Below are 13,335 nucleotides of genomic sequence, written 5' to 3'. Positions count from 1 at the left end.
GATATTCTATATCTAAAATTTTGCATAGTAAATTACAAACAGTCTGACAGCCAATCAACGTGTCAAGGAAAAAAACAAGGCAAACAGACGGCAAAAACAAACAGAGAAGAAAACTGTTTTATCAACTCCAGTCTCTGAAAGTTTCAAAAAATCAGCATCGCCATAGTTAGATTTGCAATGAGGACGTGCCCTACCAGTTCTTTCTCTTATTGACGGATCCTTTTGGCCTTCCACGCCCTCTCTTTACAAGGCCTCTCTGGTACTTTCCCTCTTCCTCACTTTCAGCGCTGTTATCGCTTTCCCCTTTCCTCCCTTTTTTATTTAGTGACCCCTTTGGCCGTCCTCTTGGTCTTTTCTCTCCTGGAGCCGCTCGAAAGGGCTCATTAGTGGAGACGTCGCCGTCTTTTTTGCCAGAGCCTCTGGGACGGCCACGCTTTCTCTTTTCAGATTCCTCTCTAATAGCCAGCAAAGAAGACTCAGCGCTATTGGCTAACGCAAGTGCAACGAGTGCCTCTTCCGCTCCATTCGTTATGTATGTTTGATCCGGTCTACGTTGGCGCTTTGAAGGAGGCTCTTCCAGTTCTGATTCTCCTTCCTCAGTAGATGTACTTGTATAAGTAGAGGATCGATGATTGATCGCTTCACTTCTGTTTTGAACACCCTTGTGAAGTCCCTCGCTCTTGGATGAACCAAAAATCATTTGCTGTTCCGTCATAGTCGGCCAATATCTCGATTCTGGACAAAATGTAGACCCAAGTTGGTTTTGAGTATGGTCAGAGTGAGAATTGATGAGTGCGTTTGAAGATGGGGAAATAATAGGATCACGGCCATCCCATAGATCACGTAGGACAAAGTAATATGGATGATTTCTCTCAAACAGTACTGGAGAATGTTATCCTATGTGTACGGTAGTGAAGACCCACTTACATCGGATACCCGATGGTACTTCCTGAATGGATCTCCAATTAGGATCGATGCCATATTTGTCTGTATACCATCCTTCTTTCATTCTTTTGGTCAAACTTGTAGCCCGTTAACATAATTTGCAATGATAGCAAAACCACTCACAGATGTATTCTGTTTCTCACGGGATGAACCTGTCCACTCGTGAACAGCTCGGTTGCTTCCCACCCGTTTCCTCTCCTTCTAACCCAGCCTTTTTCCTCTTTGTCTTTCATCCAAGCCTCATCTTTCAACACTTCTAAACATAAATCACGCTCAACTACCCATCGGTCCCCACCATTCCCAAAAAGAGCTGTTCTGTAATGAGGGTAGGCGGCAATGAGATCGACTAGACGTTTTGTGAAATGAGGAAAAGCATCCCAGCTTCAGAATCGCTTTAGCACACCCTAGCAGCTAGGTTAATACAACATACTTGATGCGTATCTCTTTGTTTTGGGTTGCCCGGGACGGCATCGTGAGATATAGTCTCTTGTCGACAAGATATGTTTGCTAATCGAAATTATAGCTTTGTTCCGATTCCTAGATTATTATATTATATGGGATAACAATAAGCTCGATAATTGCTAGTTAATAATATGCGTTTCTGTCTACTATACATGTAGAAACTAGAATAGAAAAGTAAATAGAAGTGATGAAAATCTTTCTTTTTAATTATATTTATTTTTAATTATTTTATTTTATTTTATTTTGTTTATTTTTTAAATACCTCCACCTATCCCTGAATGGAGCCAAACAAAAATGATCAAAAACAATTGTTGCTATACAATATGTGTCACTACATGGCATATATTTACAAACTGTCAAAGCTATGGATATACGGAACAAGGAAACATATGATGACCTTTCATCATCCATCGATCCGGATCTTCTGCTGATGACGCCAAAATCCCAAACTCGGAAGATACAACTATTTGGGCCATGAGTTTGCAATCTTTCAAAAATACCATAGCAGACAATACTTACACTAGTACCGCTCTCAAAAACTGTGGGCTATGGAGTTTGAACCTCGAAGGAAGTTGTCTTGGTCACTAACGAAGGTTTTCTGTGGACAACAACAGTCTTCAAAGAATCTGCACTTTGATTTTCGCTGACACTGCCCTCAGTAACAGCTGCAATCACCTCTGGGATATCTCTTGTTGCTTTTGGTTGCGCCGAAGGTTTGGCGGCTCCAGAATCTTCATTTTCCGGACATTCATCATTGTCATTAATCCCTATAGTAGAGACAGAATTAACTGAGGTTGAAGTTGGTTGAGTGCCTGATGCAGTTTCATCTTCGTCCTCTGAGCACTCCTCATCTCCTCCGTCCAATCCAGTGGGTTGTGGTTGCGAATGAGATGTATTTGGTTTGCTAGCCTGAGAATTAGAACTGTTTTGGTCATCAGGACAGTCATCTTCTCCTTGTCCTCCTCCTATAACATGGTGTTGAACAGCTAATGAAGTGGGAGTAGCTCCTTCAGAATCATCTTCGTCCCCTGGACAATCATCGTCTCCTTGCTCATTGCCATGTCCTCCTGTAGCATGGACATGAGCAGCTAATGAAGTGGGAGTGGCTGAAGTAGACGTAGAATGATCTTCGTCCTCTGGACAATCATCTTCTTTTTGTCCTCCTCCCATAGTATGGAGTTGAACAACTGATGAAGTGGGAGTAGCTCCTTCAGAATTATTTCCGTCATCAGGGCAGTCATCTTCATCAGGGGTTGTGCTTTTTGTAAGGTGATTAGCAGAGCTAGTTGGCTGAGATGCCTTAGATGTCAAACCATCCTCTCCTACACAGTCTTCGTCATTGTTGGCAAGGGTATTTACATTTGGTTGAGCTGTGGAGGTAGGAGCGCTAGTATCGGGAGAAACTTCGTCTGGACAATCAACGTCAACAGCACGCTTTGCAATTCCAGCAGTGCCCATAGTGATCACTGGCAGTTCTCCTGTGGAGGCGAAATCAGGCGGTAAATCCATGCCAAAAGCATATCTCTCCAGCTCCGTCGCATCATCTCCCTGCTTCAGAGTCAGCTTTTCAGCCCTGTTATGCGCGTCCGGCAGATTTAACCGGAATCGCCCCAGACTAATTGCTTGAGCAAGTGAAAGTAAGCTCAAGAAACTGATCGTACTCAGTACGAAACGCATGGCGGCGAAGGGGATAAGAGGTACGTTTTTCAAAGAGCGACAATTAGCTGGTTTAGTGAAATGAGAATAAGAACAGCATATAATGTGGCCAGGAAGAAGGGAGAGTAAAGGTGGATACAGATGAGCAGGTCTCTCAATTCAATGCCAACAGACTAATAGATACTCTTCATTGAGGAAGGAGAATAAAGCAATCAAGATATGAAAGTTAAGGGGTAGAGTTGATTTACCCCCTTCTGGAAGGAATCAAATACGGCAGGATCTGATCGATGAGCCTAGACAGTTTGGTCATTCATTTGATCAAATCGAATAAGATAGAGAGATCACGAAACATATTCAAAGGTCCCTTTTAATAGCAAACAATGGAACTCTTGCAACGAAATGGGATCCCTTTCGATGACGGTGTCAGTATGATAGATGTAGAGATTTGACTTTTGGTCTCTTTGTCCCTTGAATTAGGACAATAGAGCATCATTCCAGCTAAAAGTTGTTAGATCTTTTACTAGAATTACCTTGCCATAATCACTGATAATTAGTGATGCAGGCTCATATGGCAACTAGTGTGCATGGTGTTTGGTATCATACAGCGGAATACAACCTGATATTAATGGCACGGATTATCTCTAGATTGCAGTCAATTGAGGCGCATTTAAATACTGCGAAATAGCTTACCATCATTCTCATGTAGGCAAGCTGTTCAAGACCAGCATTAGTCTTCTCCCTTTCACCAAGACTACGTCGACTCACCAACAAGGCCCCAGATCCAGTAGCGACACCAACCAAGTACTGTAAGATACTGAACTTGGCTTGCTCGATTTGTGTCCTTAGTCCCGCAATTTCACTCTCGATTCTCGTATCAACCTCTTTGAGCTTCAATTCTTGTTGACTGCTTTCGTCTCTAATTCTTCCTTTTTCCAAATTCAGGTCCAATCTGACACCGGCTTGGGTACGAGTAATCTCTTCTCGGAGTCTTTGTTTCAACTTTTCAACATCTGTCATGAGACGGTCATTTTCTGCCTTCATGAGTGTGAGATCATTCTTTTCATGAAGCTGGAGTTCAGACTTGAGCCTAGCAAAATCAACTTTCTCTGTATATCGTTGCTATACATTGGCATCAGCCTTTCACGAAAGCATGCTGATGAAAAGATCGAGGAACCAACCTTTTCTTGCTCAGCCTTGCTCACCAGACTAGCTTCCATTCCTTTGATACTCTCTTCAACAACTTCAGCCAAAACACTCATGACACCTTCTGCCTGTTGCCTTCTCATCCCATGCTTCTCAAGCTTCTCCACGAAAGCATATGTGTCGAAATGGGCGATGGATCGTCGGGATGTAGTTTGAAAGCTGGTACGGTGAAGAGATATGGGGCGAGCGAGGGCTATACTGGGTTGATCTCGACGCTTCTTTCGGCGACAATGTACAGGATACGTACACATTACTAGCATAGCACCTCTTGTCCTATTCATGGGTATTGTCAGTAAAGTTGCCATATTTGTTATTTAAAGAGTCTTTTAAAAAAGAATGTTGAAGTCGTGTTGGAATAGCTGATAAAGCGGCGTCCTCCGCTTATCGGATAAAATAAAAAATAAATCTGAAATAGAAAATAATTTCTGAAATAAATGTTAAAGGTGTATATAGAATTTATTTTGAAGTATTCAAAACTAAAGATAAAATATTTTGATAGAAATGCAGGTAAGTGAAAGGGAGAGAGTTCTGAGGTGCATGTGCTGACTAGGGCTCAAGTCGGACGATGTTATTTGGTCCGTCATCAACCACCAGTAAGTCATCTACAATGTAATAGGCAAGTAGCTGATAAATGTACAAGGTTTTGTTCTTATAAAGTCAAGTGGGACAGATTGACTTGGAGAGCTTTACCTTTAGGCTAATGTTAATTCAAGAACACCAACGCAGAATTTCTGTAGAAATGAATACAATCTGACAGGTTTCTGTACCCGCCAGTCATGTCCACTGGCAAATTCTAGGTATGCCACTGTGAGAGAAAAGGAAGGTGAGCTACGCATTGAAGCCCATAAGGGAGAGTATTAATCTCGGATATAAGGTGTGTTATATCTCTACGTCAAGACAATAGAAAGAGCCCATACACCAGCCAATATGTGGGAACGCATAAAACTATCTAGCAACTATACCAAAGCTCTCGAGCAGGTCAGTCTCTTGTTTCATCCAGGACCAAAGCTCACCATGGATCAGATTGATAAAGAATTGATATATTGGCCCAACTTTACTACCCACAAGTGCAAGCAAAGAATAACAAAAATCACTCAGTATTTGATTAAAATGAGACGACTTAGCATGACTCAGCAGTACGTCTCATTGTTGAAAATTCTCTCATGGACTGACATTGGCGGAAGACCGAAAAAGGTTGGGATAAAGAAGAAGCTCGAACGCCGTGAAGCCACTCGTGAACGTAAAGCTCTCGCTGCTGCACATCTGGAGAAATCAATTGAAAAGGAGCTACTCAGCCGTCTGCGGTCCAAAGCTTATGGTGATGTGCCACTCAACGTCAACGAAGATGTATGGCAACAGGTTCTGGATATGGACCGAAAAGGCAAGGATAAGGAGTTGGAGCTTGATATGGAAGATGATGAAAGTGAAGCAGAAGAGGAAGAAGAGTGGGAAGGAGGAGAGAGAGAATACGTTGAGGATACGGACGATGAGAGTGTTGGAGATCTTGAGGATTACAGTGGAAGCGAGGTAAGGTCTGGCCTCTGGACAAAAGGCTGCATATTAATTTCACGGACAGTTTGACGAGTTTGACTCTGAAGAAGACGGCTCCATTCAAGAATTTCCTTCTGATCTTGGCATCTCTGACAAGGAAGAGGAAGACTCTGAGGGAAGCAAAGATGAAAACGCCTCATCCCGACTTTCTGCGCCATCCAAGAAGCCTGAGCCTGTGACGGGTATCAAACGCAAGGCACCACCCAAAGGCCCAGCTTCCGGGAAGGGCGTGCGACGGCCCAAGGTGGATGTGGAGTATGAGATGGAGACTGAGCCTTTGTCTCGAGAAATGTTGAAAAATTGGTAGATGTGATTGTAGCTCTATGGATTTTATTATATGTGTCGCGCGACAAGATTTGATTCCGTCAGTTCCTGGCAGGGGTTAATTAACAAAAAAGTAAAATCTACAAGAATCGTTTTTTGAATTTTGTAAAATTTCTCAAACAACAAAAAATTAGCCAATGTCTCTAAAATGTCGGACGATGAAGAATTCACGACAGGAATACCAGAAGCATATCTAGGACACAGCATAGAAGATCTCGCGTACGGCGCGGGCAGCTTTGATACAAACATGCAGTTTTGGGATGACGAGACTGACGAGGAAGAGGAGGTAAGTACTTTGCTGGGCTGTTATGCGATGTTGCGGGTGGTTAACTTTGTCCAAAGATGTTTATCAACCAATTGTCTGGGTCTGAAGTCGATCGGCAGTCACTCTCTTCTGTATATCTTGAGGACTCTGAGGGCAGCACTTCCGAATCAGAGGAATCAACAGACGAGACCTTGGACGAGTTTGGCTTTCCTATTCCATTTGCCGCTTGTTCTTTTAAAGAGGGCATTGATGAGGATAATCCTGGTCTGATTTTGATGGAAAATTGGGATGGTCAGTTTGTTCTGGTTCAACCGCGGGCAGAACGGAGCCGGTCGAGACATAGAGCCGACCGCGGGTCTCATACAGCCGAATCCGTCAGCGGCAGCGTCGCATCGGGAACCGAACATCCTCTTATCATTGACGCTGGTGCGGAGAGACATGAATCCTCCAGTGATGGCTCTTATTGGTCTGGTATGTCGGACGAAGACGACCTCGGTGATACCACAGACTCTATGGCGGAGGAGGACATGCCCGTGCTGGACAGTCCTGCGTTGAACGAGATAATGGATCACCAAATAGCAGAGGCAGTCTACAAGATGGCGGTAGATGCAGATGTCAATGGCATGATCTTACCTGAAGCCGTGACCGGACCGTCGATTGTCGTCACTGATACCGCAGACGTTACTACTCCTGCGCTGTCCACGACATCTTCTACCAATCCAATGGCAAGTATCTCCACCCTTCCTGCAACGCCATTGATAGAGCACCCCCATCTCATGCCATCAGCCTCTACTTCGATCTCTATTCCTCTTGCTCCCAACATTCCAGTCATGGGAACTTTTTTGCCCACGACCGATGATCCGGCTCAGTGTGCTGTCATTGATGGATCTGGCTCCACTACAAAGTCACCTTTTACCCACCGTCGACGCTCTCGTCGAAACCGCGATGTGGCCAGTCTCGCTTCATATAGGGAGGAAAAAGAAAGTAAACGAAAACCTTCTCATGATTTGTTTTCCCCTTCTCAATCGCCTTCTGTATCCTGCCAGCCGCAGATCAGCGCCCGGTCGAAGCGATTACGATACTCTTCCATCCCTGGACATCCTCGATATATCGCCGCAAGAAGAGCTGCCGAGGCTCTAGCTGATGAAGGAGAAAATACAGACAGTGAAGAAGAGGCGTTTAATCTTGAAGACATGTTGGAGGAAGGTGTATTGGTGGATAATAATTCCGAAAATCAAGACGACCAAGCCCCTCATCTTCGTCATATGCTTCGTTTTGATCGGGTTGGAGTTTCCACTTATCTTCGCAGGAATTTTGGTACATTATCTCAATCGCAATTAGACGCTGGTGGCTTTCAATCTCAGTCCTTGTCCCCTGGAACAGGAAGGTTAGATCACACATTGGCTGGGCCGATGGGTGGCAGAATGTTAGTGAGCCCAGTGCTGAATGCAGTCGAGGAACGGCAGATGAGGGAAGGGAAGGGGGGGAGGGAGGGAAGAAAGGGTAGAAAAGAGAGAAAAGATAGAAGGAAAAGGAGAAAAGAAAGAGGTGGAAGAGCAGTGGTACCAGAGCTGAGAATATAATCAAAACGTCAAGGCCAGGGCCAACAGACAGGTTCAAAAAGGGCAGCAGAGACTCTCCACATCGCAAAGAAAAAGATCCTTGTATAAAAGACTCCATATCATCAAATTTCTCTTTATTCTTCCTAACTTCTCCCACACTTGCCGTGTGCTTCATCAACTTAATGACTTTTCCAAAAGCAATGTCAAGTAATTCTCCACATCATCTTCCGGCGATACAACAGCATGTTCAATAGCATCTCTTTTTCTTTGCTCCATCATGTTTTCTTTCATTGCTACCTATGTCCGGCAATATTTCTTTTCCTTTTGGTCAAGCCAAATATAGGCCGGAAGCGGCTTTGTACTTAGGACGGCTTTTGTGTTTAGTAAAAAAAAGCATTGTAAGCGAGATGGAGTACGCAAGTACATGTTTATGCTTATATATGATATGCAACCTGTATGAACAGACTTGTTGGCATTACGATCTTTGCTCCCTCATTCCCAATGTTTCTACATTATCGCTCAGTAAAGAACTCACTGCCCTCATTTCCATTTTGCTATAAAAAAAAGTTTCTTTTCGGACAGCTGATCAGAAAAAAAGTCTCAAACCAGAATGAGGTGGCCTGTTTGAGAGTGCAAAAAAGAGTTATTCATCATAGACCGAATGTTATTCCTGCATTGAGGCCCAAAGCTGATGATCTCCTGCCCTACAATTAGTCAGAGAAATTGGTTAAATATGAAAGATAGCCGTTTTGTATCCTGATTCTATCCCCTGTTATCGGCGATACAAGAAGAATATTCTCTATTCAATCCAAGTTGGGGCTATAGACAGGATTCCACTTTATGTCGACATCTTTTATTTATATATGAACCGTGATGGTCAGCACAAGAAGATGATACATAGACCACTGTGACAAAAAACATACAATAACTCTGTCCGTCTCTATTCCGACTATTATGAGTGACTGACGTTATAAATCTAGATCATTGGCATCTAAAGATAGCTGCTTCTCGTGATTGAAGATGGTGGAAAGGAGCCAACTGTTATGAAATTTGATGCGTTCGGATAAACAAAGAGTGTGGACATTGCAGTTCTGTTGAGGGCGTATGGAGGCGCCTGATATTCAAATACTGGCTACGGAGCTTGTTATCCATAAACATTTGGATTCCACTGAGACTGAGGGCAGGTCACTGTGACAGGTTTGCAGCAGCGGTAACGCAGAGCAGAACGTTCTGTCAAACCCTGTGCAGGTAAGACTGTAGACTTGCTTGGTATTTCAACAGGATGCGCGGCCACCAGCAACAACATGAGCTGCCCCTTGAAAGTCTTATCACATCTCAAAGTTGCTCTCTAGGATCTATGATGAACCAACAACTTTTTCGTTTGGTTCAATCCTCAATCTATTAACTCTTTTGACATTTCAATCATGAACTTCGAGCGATTTGAAGGATCGTTCGGTATGACAATATCAATACATTATTCACTTGATACACACAAGTATTCTATTGCCAGATGTCAGCATTGCCAGTAATGAATTGTAGTGGGTATAGTACACAGTGCACAACACGCATCCGTCTTACCGATAAATTACACCTTGATCTCTTCCAAAGCACTTTGCATCTCCTCTCCTTTTGCTCGAAGACGATCAATTTGGTCTCCTATCACTTGGTCATTTTTACTTTTGTTCATCGCTTCAAGCTGCCGCATCTCTTGTATATACGCCTTGGCCAGTGATTGAGATGACGCAGGAGTTGCTGTTGACGGCGAGAACGATTGGAGGGTCTCTAATGGCGTTTGCCGCTGGTCAGTCACAGAGAGTGATAGAGCAAACTGAAGGAGTTTTGGAGAAGTGGAGCGCAGTGTTGCAATGTCTGAAGAAAGAACAGAGCGATCAAGATTTGACATGTTGAAAGTTTTCAAGTGAAAAGTTGATAGAACTGAGAATTGTTAACCTTTTGCATTAATTAACTGTACTTTAATGACCTCCACCATTTTCAACTATAAACTTTTTTTGCAACTACAACAAAACAAAAACATAACCATAACGATCCTACAACCATGTCGCTTTCATCTTCTACGCTCTCTCTAAAGTTTATGCAGAGGGGATCAGCAAGCTCAGGAATATCCACATCTACAACTACAAAAACCACCCGACCATCGACATCTGCTTCAACTGCTGGACCTTCTACCGCTCCTGTCGCTGTCGCCGGCTACACTCCAAATTCAATTGACAAGCCAAAAGAAGTTTCCAAAGCATTGGTGGCGGAGGAGCAGGCCAAGTGGTTTATCACAAGAGCGCCTAAAACTGTACAGCAACGGAATCCTCAATTTGTTTTTGAAGCGAGTTATACTTCATTCTTGCCTGGATTTGGAGACCAAACATTTAACAACCATTCAGAGGATGACGATAAGAATGAAGAAAGACAAGCAGGCGGAGGCAGGATGGCGTTTGGAGAGTTTGGCAGAAAGGGCAAAGAAAAGACGAAAGATGATGGAAAAGAGAGCAATGAAGGAAACGATATTTATAACAAACGGTCACACAAATCCAGGCTGAGCAAAAACACAGATGAAACTGGCGACAAGGATGCCCTCAAGGTATATGAATGTTTCCCTTGCAATTTGAGAGGGTATGAAGAAATATTATGGAAAGCTGACTGAGCTATGGTGTAGGGTGGAAAATCCCAAACGTTTATGCGACCGGCAATATCCCCGCCTCCTGCACAACCAGAACCCACTTCAAATCGTCCTATACATCGTTCTGCTTTACCTTTAGCCAAACAAGAAACTGGTGTTTCATCAAAAGCTGCTCAGGTTAGTAAGGGCCAGAAACGTCTGCCATCTGAGTCACTTGCCAAGTCGACGGGCGACGACGGTGGGTTATCGAAACGAGTCAAGCTAGGGTCGGATTCGAATACTTTCTCCAATGAAGAGATATCAGTCACTGGCAATAGCGGATTAAAAAAGGTCTCTGGGCACAGAAATGGCGGTGAAGGAAAAACTCTCGATGAGAGGCAGAGAATATTGAAGGCTCAGAAAAAGGCTGAAAAACGAGCGCAGAAAACAGCGAATAATGTTTAGAGGGATAGCGGCTTGTTTGAGAGATAGTTGTACACTGATCCAGTATAGACATCTACAGCATGTTTGTCTGTATAATCATGAAGATAGCGTGCCAGCTTTGCTTGACTATTTGTAAATGTTTCGTCACTACATTGCATGATTCTTAAAGCTGCTATTAACATGCACATTCACAAGATTTAAGACAGACGCTGAGTCGTAGAGGAGTTTGGTAGCTGAAACGGAATGCGAGCACTTACAGATGGAGCCAAAACTTCATTTGCCAAGTCTGTCAACCGTGAACTTGTACATTTAGTCATGCCTCAAATGGTAGTCATGGTACATTGAGTTGACCGATTCTCTGGAAACTTGTAAGTTGACGAATGAAACATGGAAACAGCAGGTTTAGATATCGAATGCTTCCTCTCTACAGTGTTTGCGAAGGCCTTAAACAGAAGCTTATACATGAGAGCCTTGGGCAGATAGAAAGACATTGACAAGTGCAACGATTTGATAGTCCTTGTATATCTGCTGTCGATGGCAATCTCAAAGTAGGATTTGGATGACCTAAGAGGATGGAGGTGTAAAAGTGACAAGCTCAATATGCAGTTATAGCATGCTTGTCACATTGAGAGTACCATATATGTTCCCGCATGACACACGTTTCTTCAAGTCAAAAGTTGTGGCAACTTAAACTATATACTGCGAGTGATTTGTATGCCATCGCAATGCTGTTAAATTTGCAGTCTCTTTGCTTGTGAGCACAATGCGTTAAGCCGAATATAACAGTATTCAGTGACGTGATAGAACTAGAGGAGTCAGTTTTAGAAGCCATCTTTTTACTAATACAAAGTTAGCCACTATGGTCAAGTGTGCACTCGACTATTTAGCTCAAGCTGCCAATCATCTCAAATTAGCCATCCATTGGCATACCTCAGCATCACACAGGCTGGAATGAAACTCATTTCATTACGATAGAACAATCTCAAATCGTGTCCTGCTTCATTTACAATGATCCACAGATAATGCGAACAGCCTTTAGTGCTTAAATGGTTTGCATTTCCCGAAAGGTACATCGTAATCGTATCAATCCCGGGTTTGAGGTAGCAAAGAGTACTGTTGAATGCGGAATATAGGATGTTAGATGTTGGAGGGGAAAAGCATCTAACAATCAATTCAGTCATTATTCTACGTTAAACAGCAAACAAAACGCACAACTCGGCAGGAAGCACCAAAAGTCTTTGCGGGGAGGTTGGTTCGGAACTTGGACTTGACAACACCAGAGTTGCCGTGAGATCGAGAGATTCTACCCCAGATAACTCGAACTTGGCTACCGTTAATCTGTCGTTTGGCCTTGTAGACGTAGGCAACACGCTAGTCTTTATCAGCGGATTTCCTCTCGGGCTGCTAGCATGACTGGTGCGTCGTTTCCCTTCTGTCTCATCACAGACTCTTCAAAAAAACCTAGCTATGGTCCATTGCCCGTAACGCCATGAAATTCCAAACTCTTTTTCCTCTTACGATATCCGCTCTTAATCCTCAACACACCAGCCATGCCAAAAGAGTCTGCTCACCTTCCCCAAATAATGCCTGGCAGCTTCCTTGGTGTCAACACCTTCGAGCTGGAGGAGAGACTGGTTGGGTTGGGAGTTTCGCTTTCCACGCTTGTGTCCGAGAATTCGGCCTTTAACGTAGAGTCTACTTGTCATTTTACATATTCAATTGGGTTGATTGTCGCGACAAGTTGCACACATCGTGATAAGCGTTCTGTATCAAGCTTTCAAGTCAAAATAACTCACCGAGAAGCCATCTTGTCGGTTTTTTGAAGGTTGTAGAAAGCAGCACAACCAAATCAAGCCTCAAATTGACATCCAGTTTCTTGCCGGCGATATATCAGAGAAACTCCGAAAGTTGTGGCACTGCTCTGACGTGTATTAATGAATTTGACAACATACATGGCATTTTGGTTCCGCTCCTGGCCTCCACCTCACCAGTCCACTGTTTTAACCTGCATACCTTACAACGGTTCCCACCAACGTACAAATCTTCTCTTGACAAAACAAGCATTCATCCGTTATCTATACTCCTTGCAACTGTATGTCATTGCCCTAACAATGTCTTCCTTTTAGCACCTAGTTCCGTCCTTTGTGCTCATAATATTGGCTTTGGCCGTGAGTCTTTTGTTGACCTGCCAATGCCAGCTACTTGAAAGGCTGCTATTCATGAATCCCCAACGGAGCACTCTTCCATCTTTATCTCAAACTATTCATCTCTGCTATCTTGAGATTATTCTCATTCTCATTGCGACTTAGCCG

At 43.4% G+C, this 13,335-nt stretch overlaps 7 protein-coding genes across 7 annotated transcripts; 3 read left to right on the top strand and 4 right to left on the bottom strand.

Moving 5' to 3' along the window:
- Positions 1 to 190: 190 nt before the first annotated feature.
- L203_103128 (uncharacterized protein) lies at positions 191 to 3,084 on the bottom strand (the record flags this gene model as incomplete). Its single annotated transcript, XM_066212534.1, has 7 exons — positions 191 to 882; positions 928 to 1,022; positions 1,069 to 1,326; positions 1,376 to 1,452; positions 1,762 to 1,870; positions 1,927 to 1,953; positions 1,997 to 3,084. 7 exons carry the CDS (start codon positions 3,082 to 3,084, stop codon positions 191 to 193), a joined length of 2,346 nt encoding a protein of 781 aa, XP_066068631.1.
- Positions 3,085 to 3,698: 614 nt separating this feature from the next.
- L203_103127 (uncharacterized protein) lies at positions 3,699 to 4,571 on the bottom strand (the record flags this gene model as incomplete). The annotated part of the gene is made up of 5 exons (XM_066212533.1): positions 3,699 to 3,704; positions 3,754 to 3,774; positions 3,829 to 4,182; positions 4,242 to 4,459; positions 4,514 to 4,571. 5 exons carry the CDS (start codon positions 4,569 to 4,571, stop codon positions 3,699 to 3,701), a joined length of 657 nt encoding a protein of 218 aa, XP_066068630.1.
- Positions 4,572 to 4,767: 196 nt separating this feature from the next.
- On the top strand, positions 4,768 to 6,124 carry L203_103126 (uncharacterized protein; the record flags this gene model as incomplete). Its single annotated transcript, XM_066212532.1, has 8 exons — positions 4,768 to 4,773; positions 4,825 to 4,859; positions 4,907 to 4,927; positions 4,980 to 5,089; positions 5,141 to 5,244; positions 5,290 to 5,402; positions 5,451 to 5,793; positions 5,843 to 6,124. 8 exons carry the CDS (start codon positions 4,768 to 4,770, stop codon positions 6,122 to 6,124), a joined length of 1,014 nt encoding a protein of 337 aa, XP_066068629.1.
- A 165-nt stretch (positions 6,125 to 6,289) lies between these two features.
- L203_103125 (uncharacterized protein) lies at positions 6,290 to 7,989 on the top strand (the record flags this gene model as incomplete). Its single annotated transcript, XM_066212531.1, has 2 exons — positions 6,290 to 6,427; positions 6,484 to 7,989. The coding sequence occupies 2 exons, from the start codon at positions 6,290 to 6,292 to the stop codon at positions 7,987 to 7,989; spliced, it is 1,644 nt and encodes a 547-aa protein (XP_066068628.1).
- A 1,564-nt stretch (positions 7,990 to 9,553) lies between these two features.
- Positions 9,554 to 9,871, bottom strand: L203_103124 (uncharacterized protein; the record flags this gene model as incomplete). Its single annotated transcript, XM_066212530.1, has 1 exon — positions 9,554 to 9,871. The coding sequence occupies one exon, from the start codon at positions 9,869 to 9,871 to the stop codon at positions 9,554 to 9,556; it is 318 nt and encodes a 105-aa protein (XP_066068627.1).
- Positions 9,872 to 10,024: 153 nt separating this feature from the next.
- On the top strand, positions 10,025 to 11,044 carry L203_103123 (uncharacterized protein; the record flags this gene model as incomplete). The annotated part of the gene is made up of 2 exons (XM_066212529.1): positions 10,025 to 10,561; positions 10,637 to 11,044. 2 exons carry the CDS (start codon positions 10,025 to 10,027, stop codon positions 11,042 to 11,044), a joined length of 945 nt encoding a protein of 314 aa, XP_066068626.1.
- Positions 11,045 to 12,160: 1,116 nt separating this feature from the next.
- Positions 12,161 to 12,729, bottom strand: L203_103122 (uncharacterized protein; the record flags this gene model as incomplete). Its single annotated transcript, XM_066212528.1, has 3 exons — positions 12,161 to 12,184; positions 12,236 to 12,394; positions 12,595 to 12,729. The coding sequence occupies 3 exons, from the start codon at positions 12,727 to 12,729 to the stop codon at positions 12,161 to 12,163; spliced, it is 318 nt and encodes a 105-aa protein (XP_066068625.1).
- Positions 12,730 to 13,335: the final 606 nt, after the last annotated feature.

Source organism: Cryptococcus depauperatus, chromosome 3, assembly GCF_001720195.1.
Source record: "Cryptococcus depauperatus CBS 7841 chromosome 3, complete sequence".
Lineage (NCBI taxonomy): Eukaryota > Fungi > Basidiomycota > Tremellomycetes > Tremellales > Cryptococcaceae > Cryptococcus > Cryptococcus depauperatus.
The sequence above is the reverse complement of the archived record's forward strand: the minus strand, read 5'-3'. Positions and strand labels throughout refer to the sequence as shown.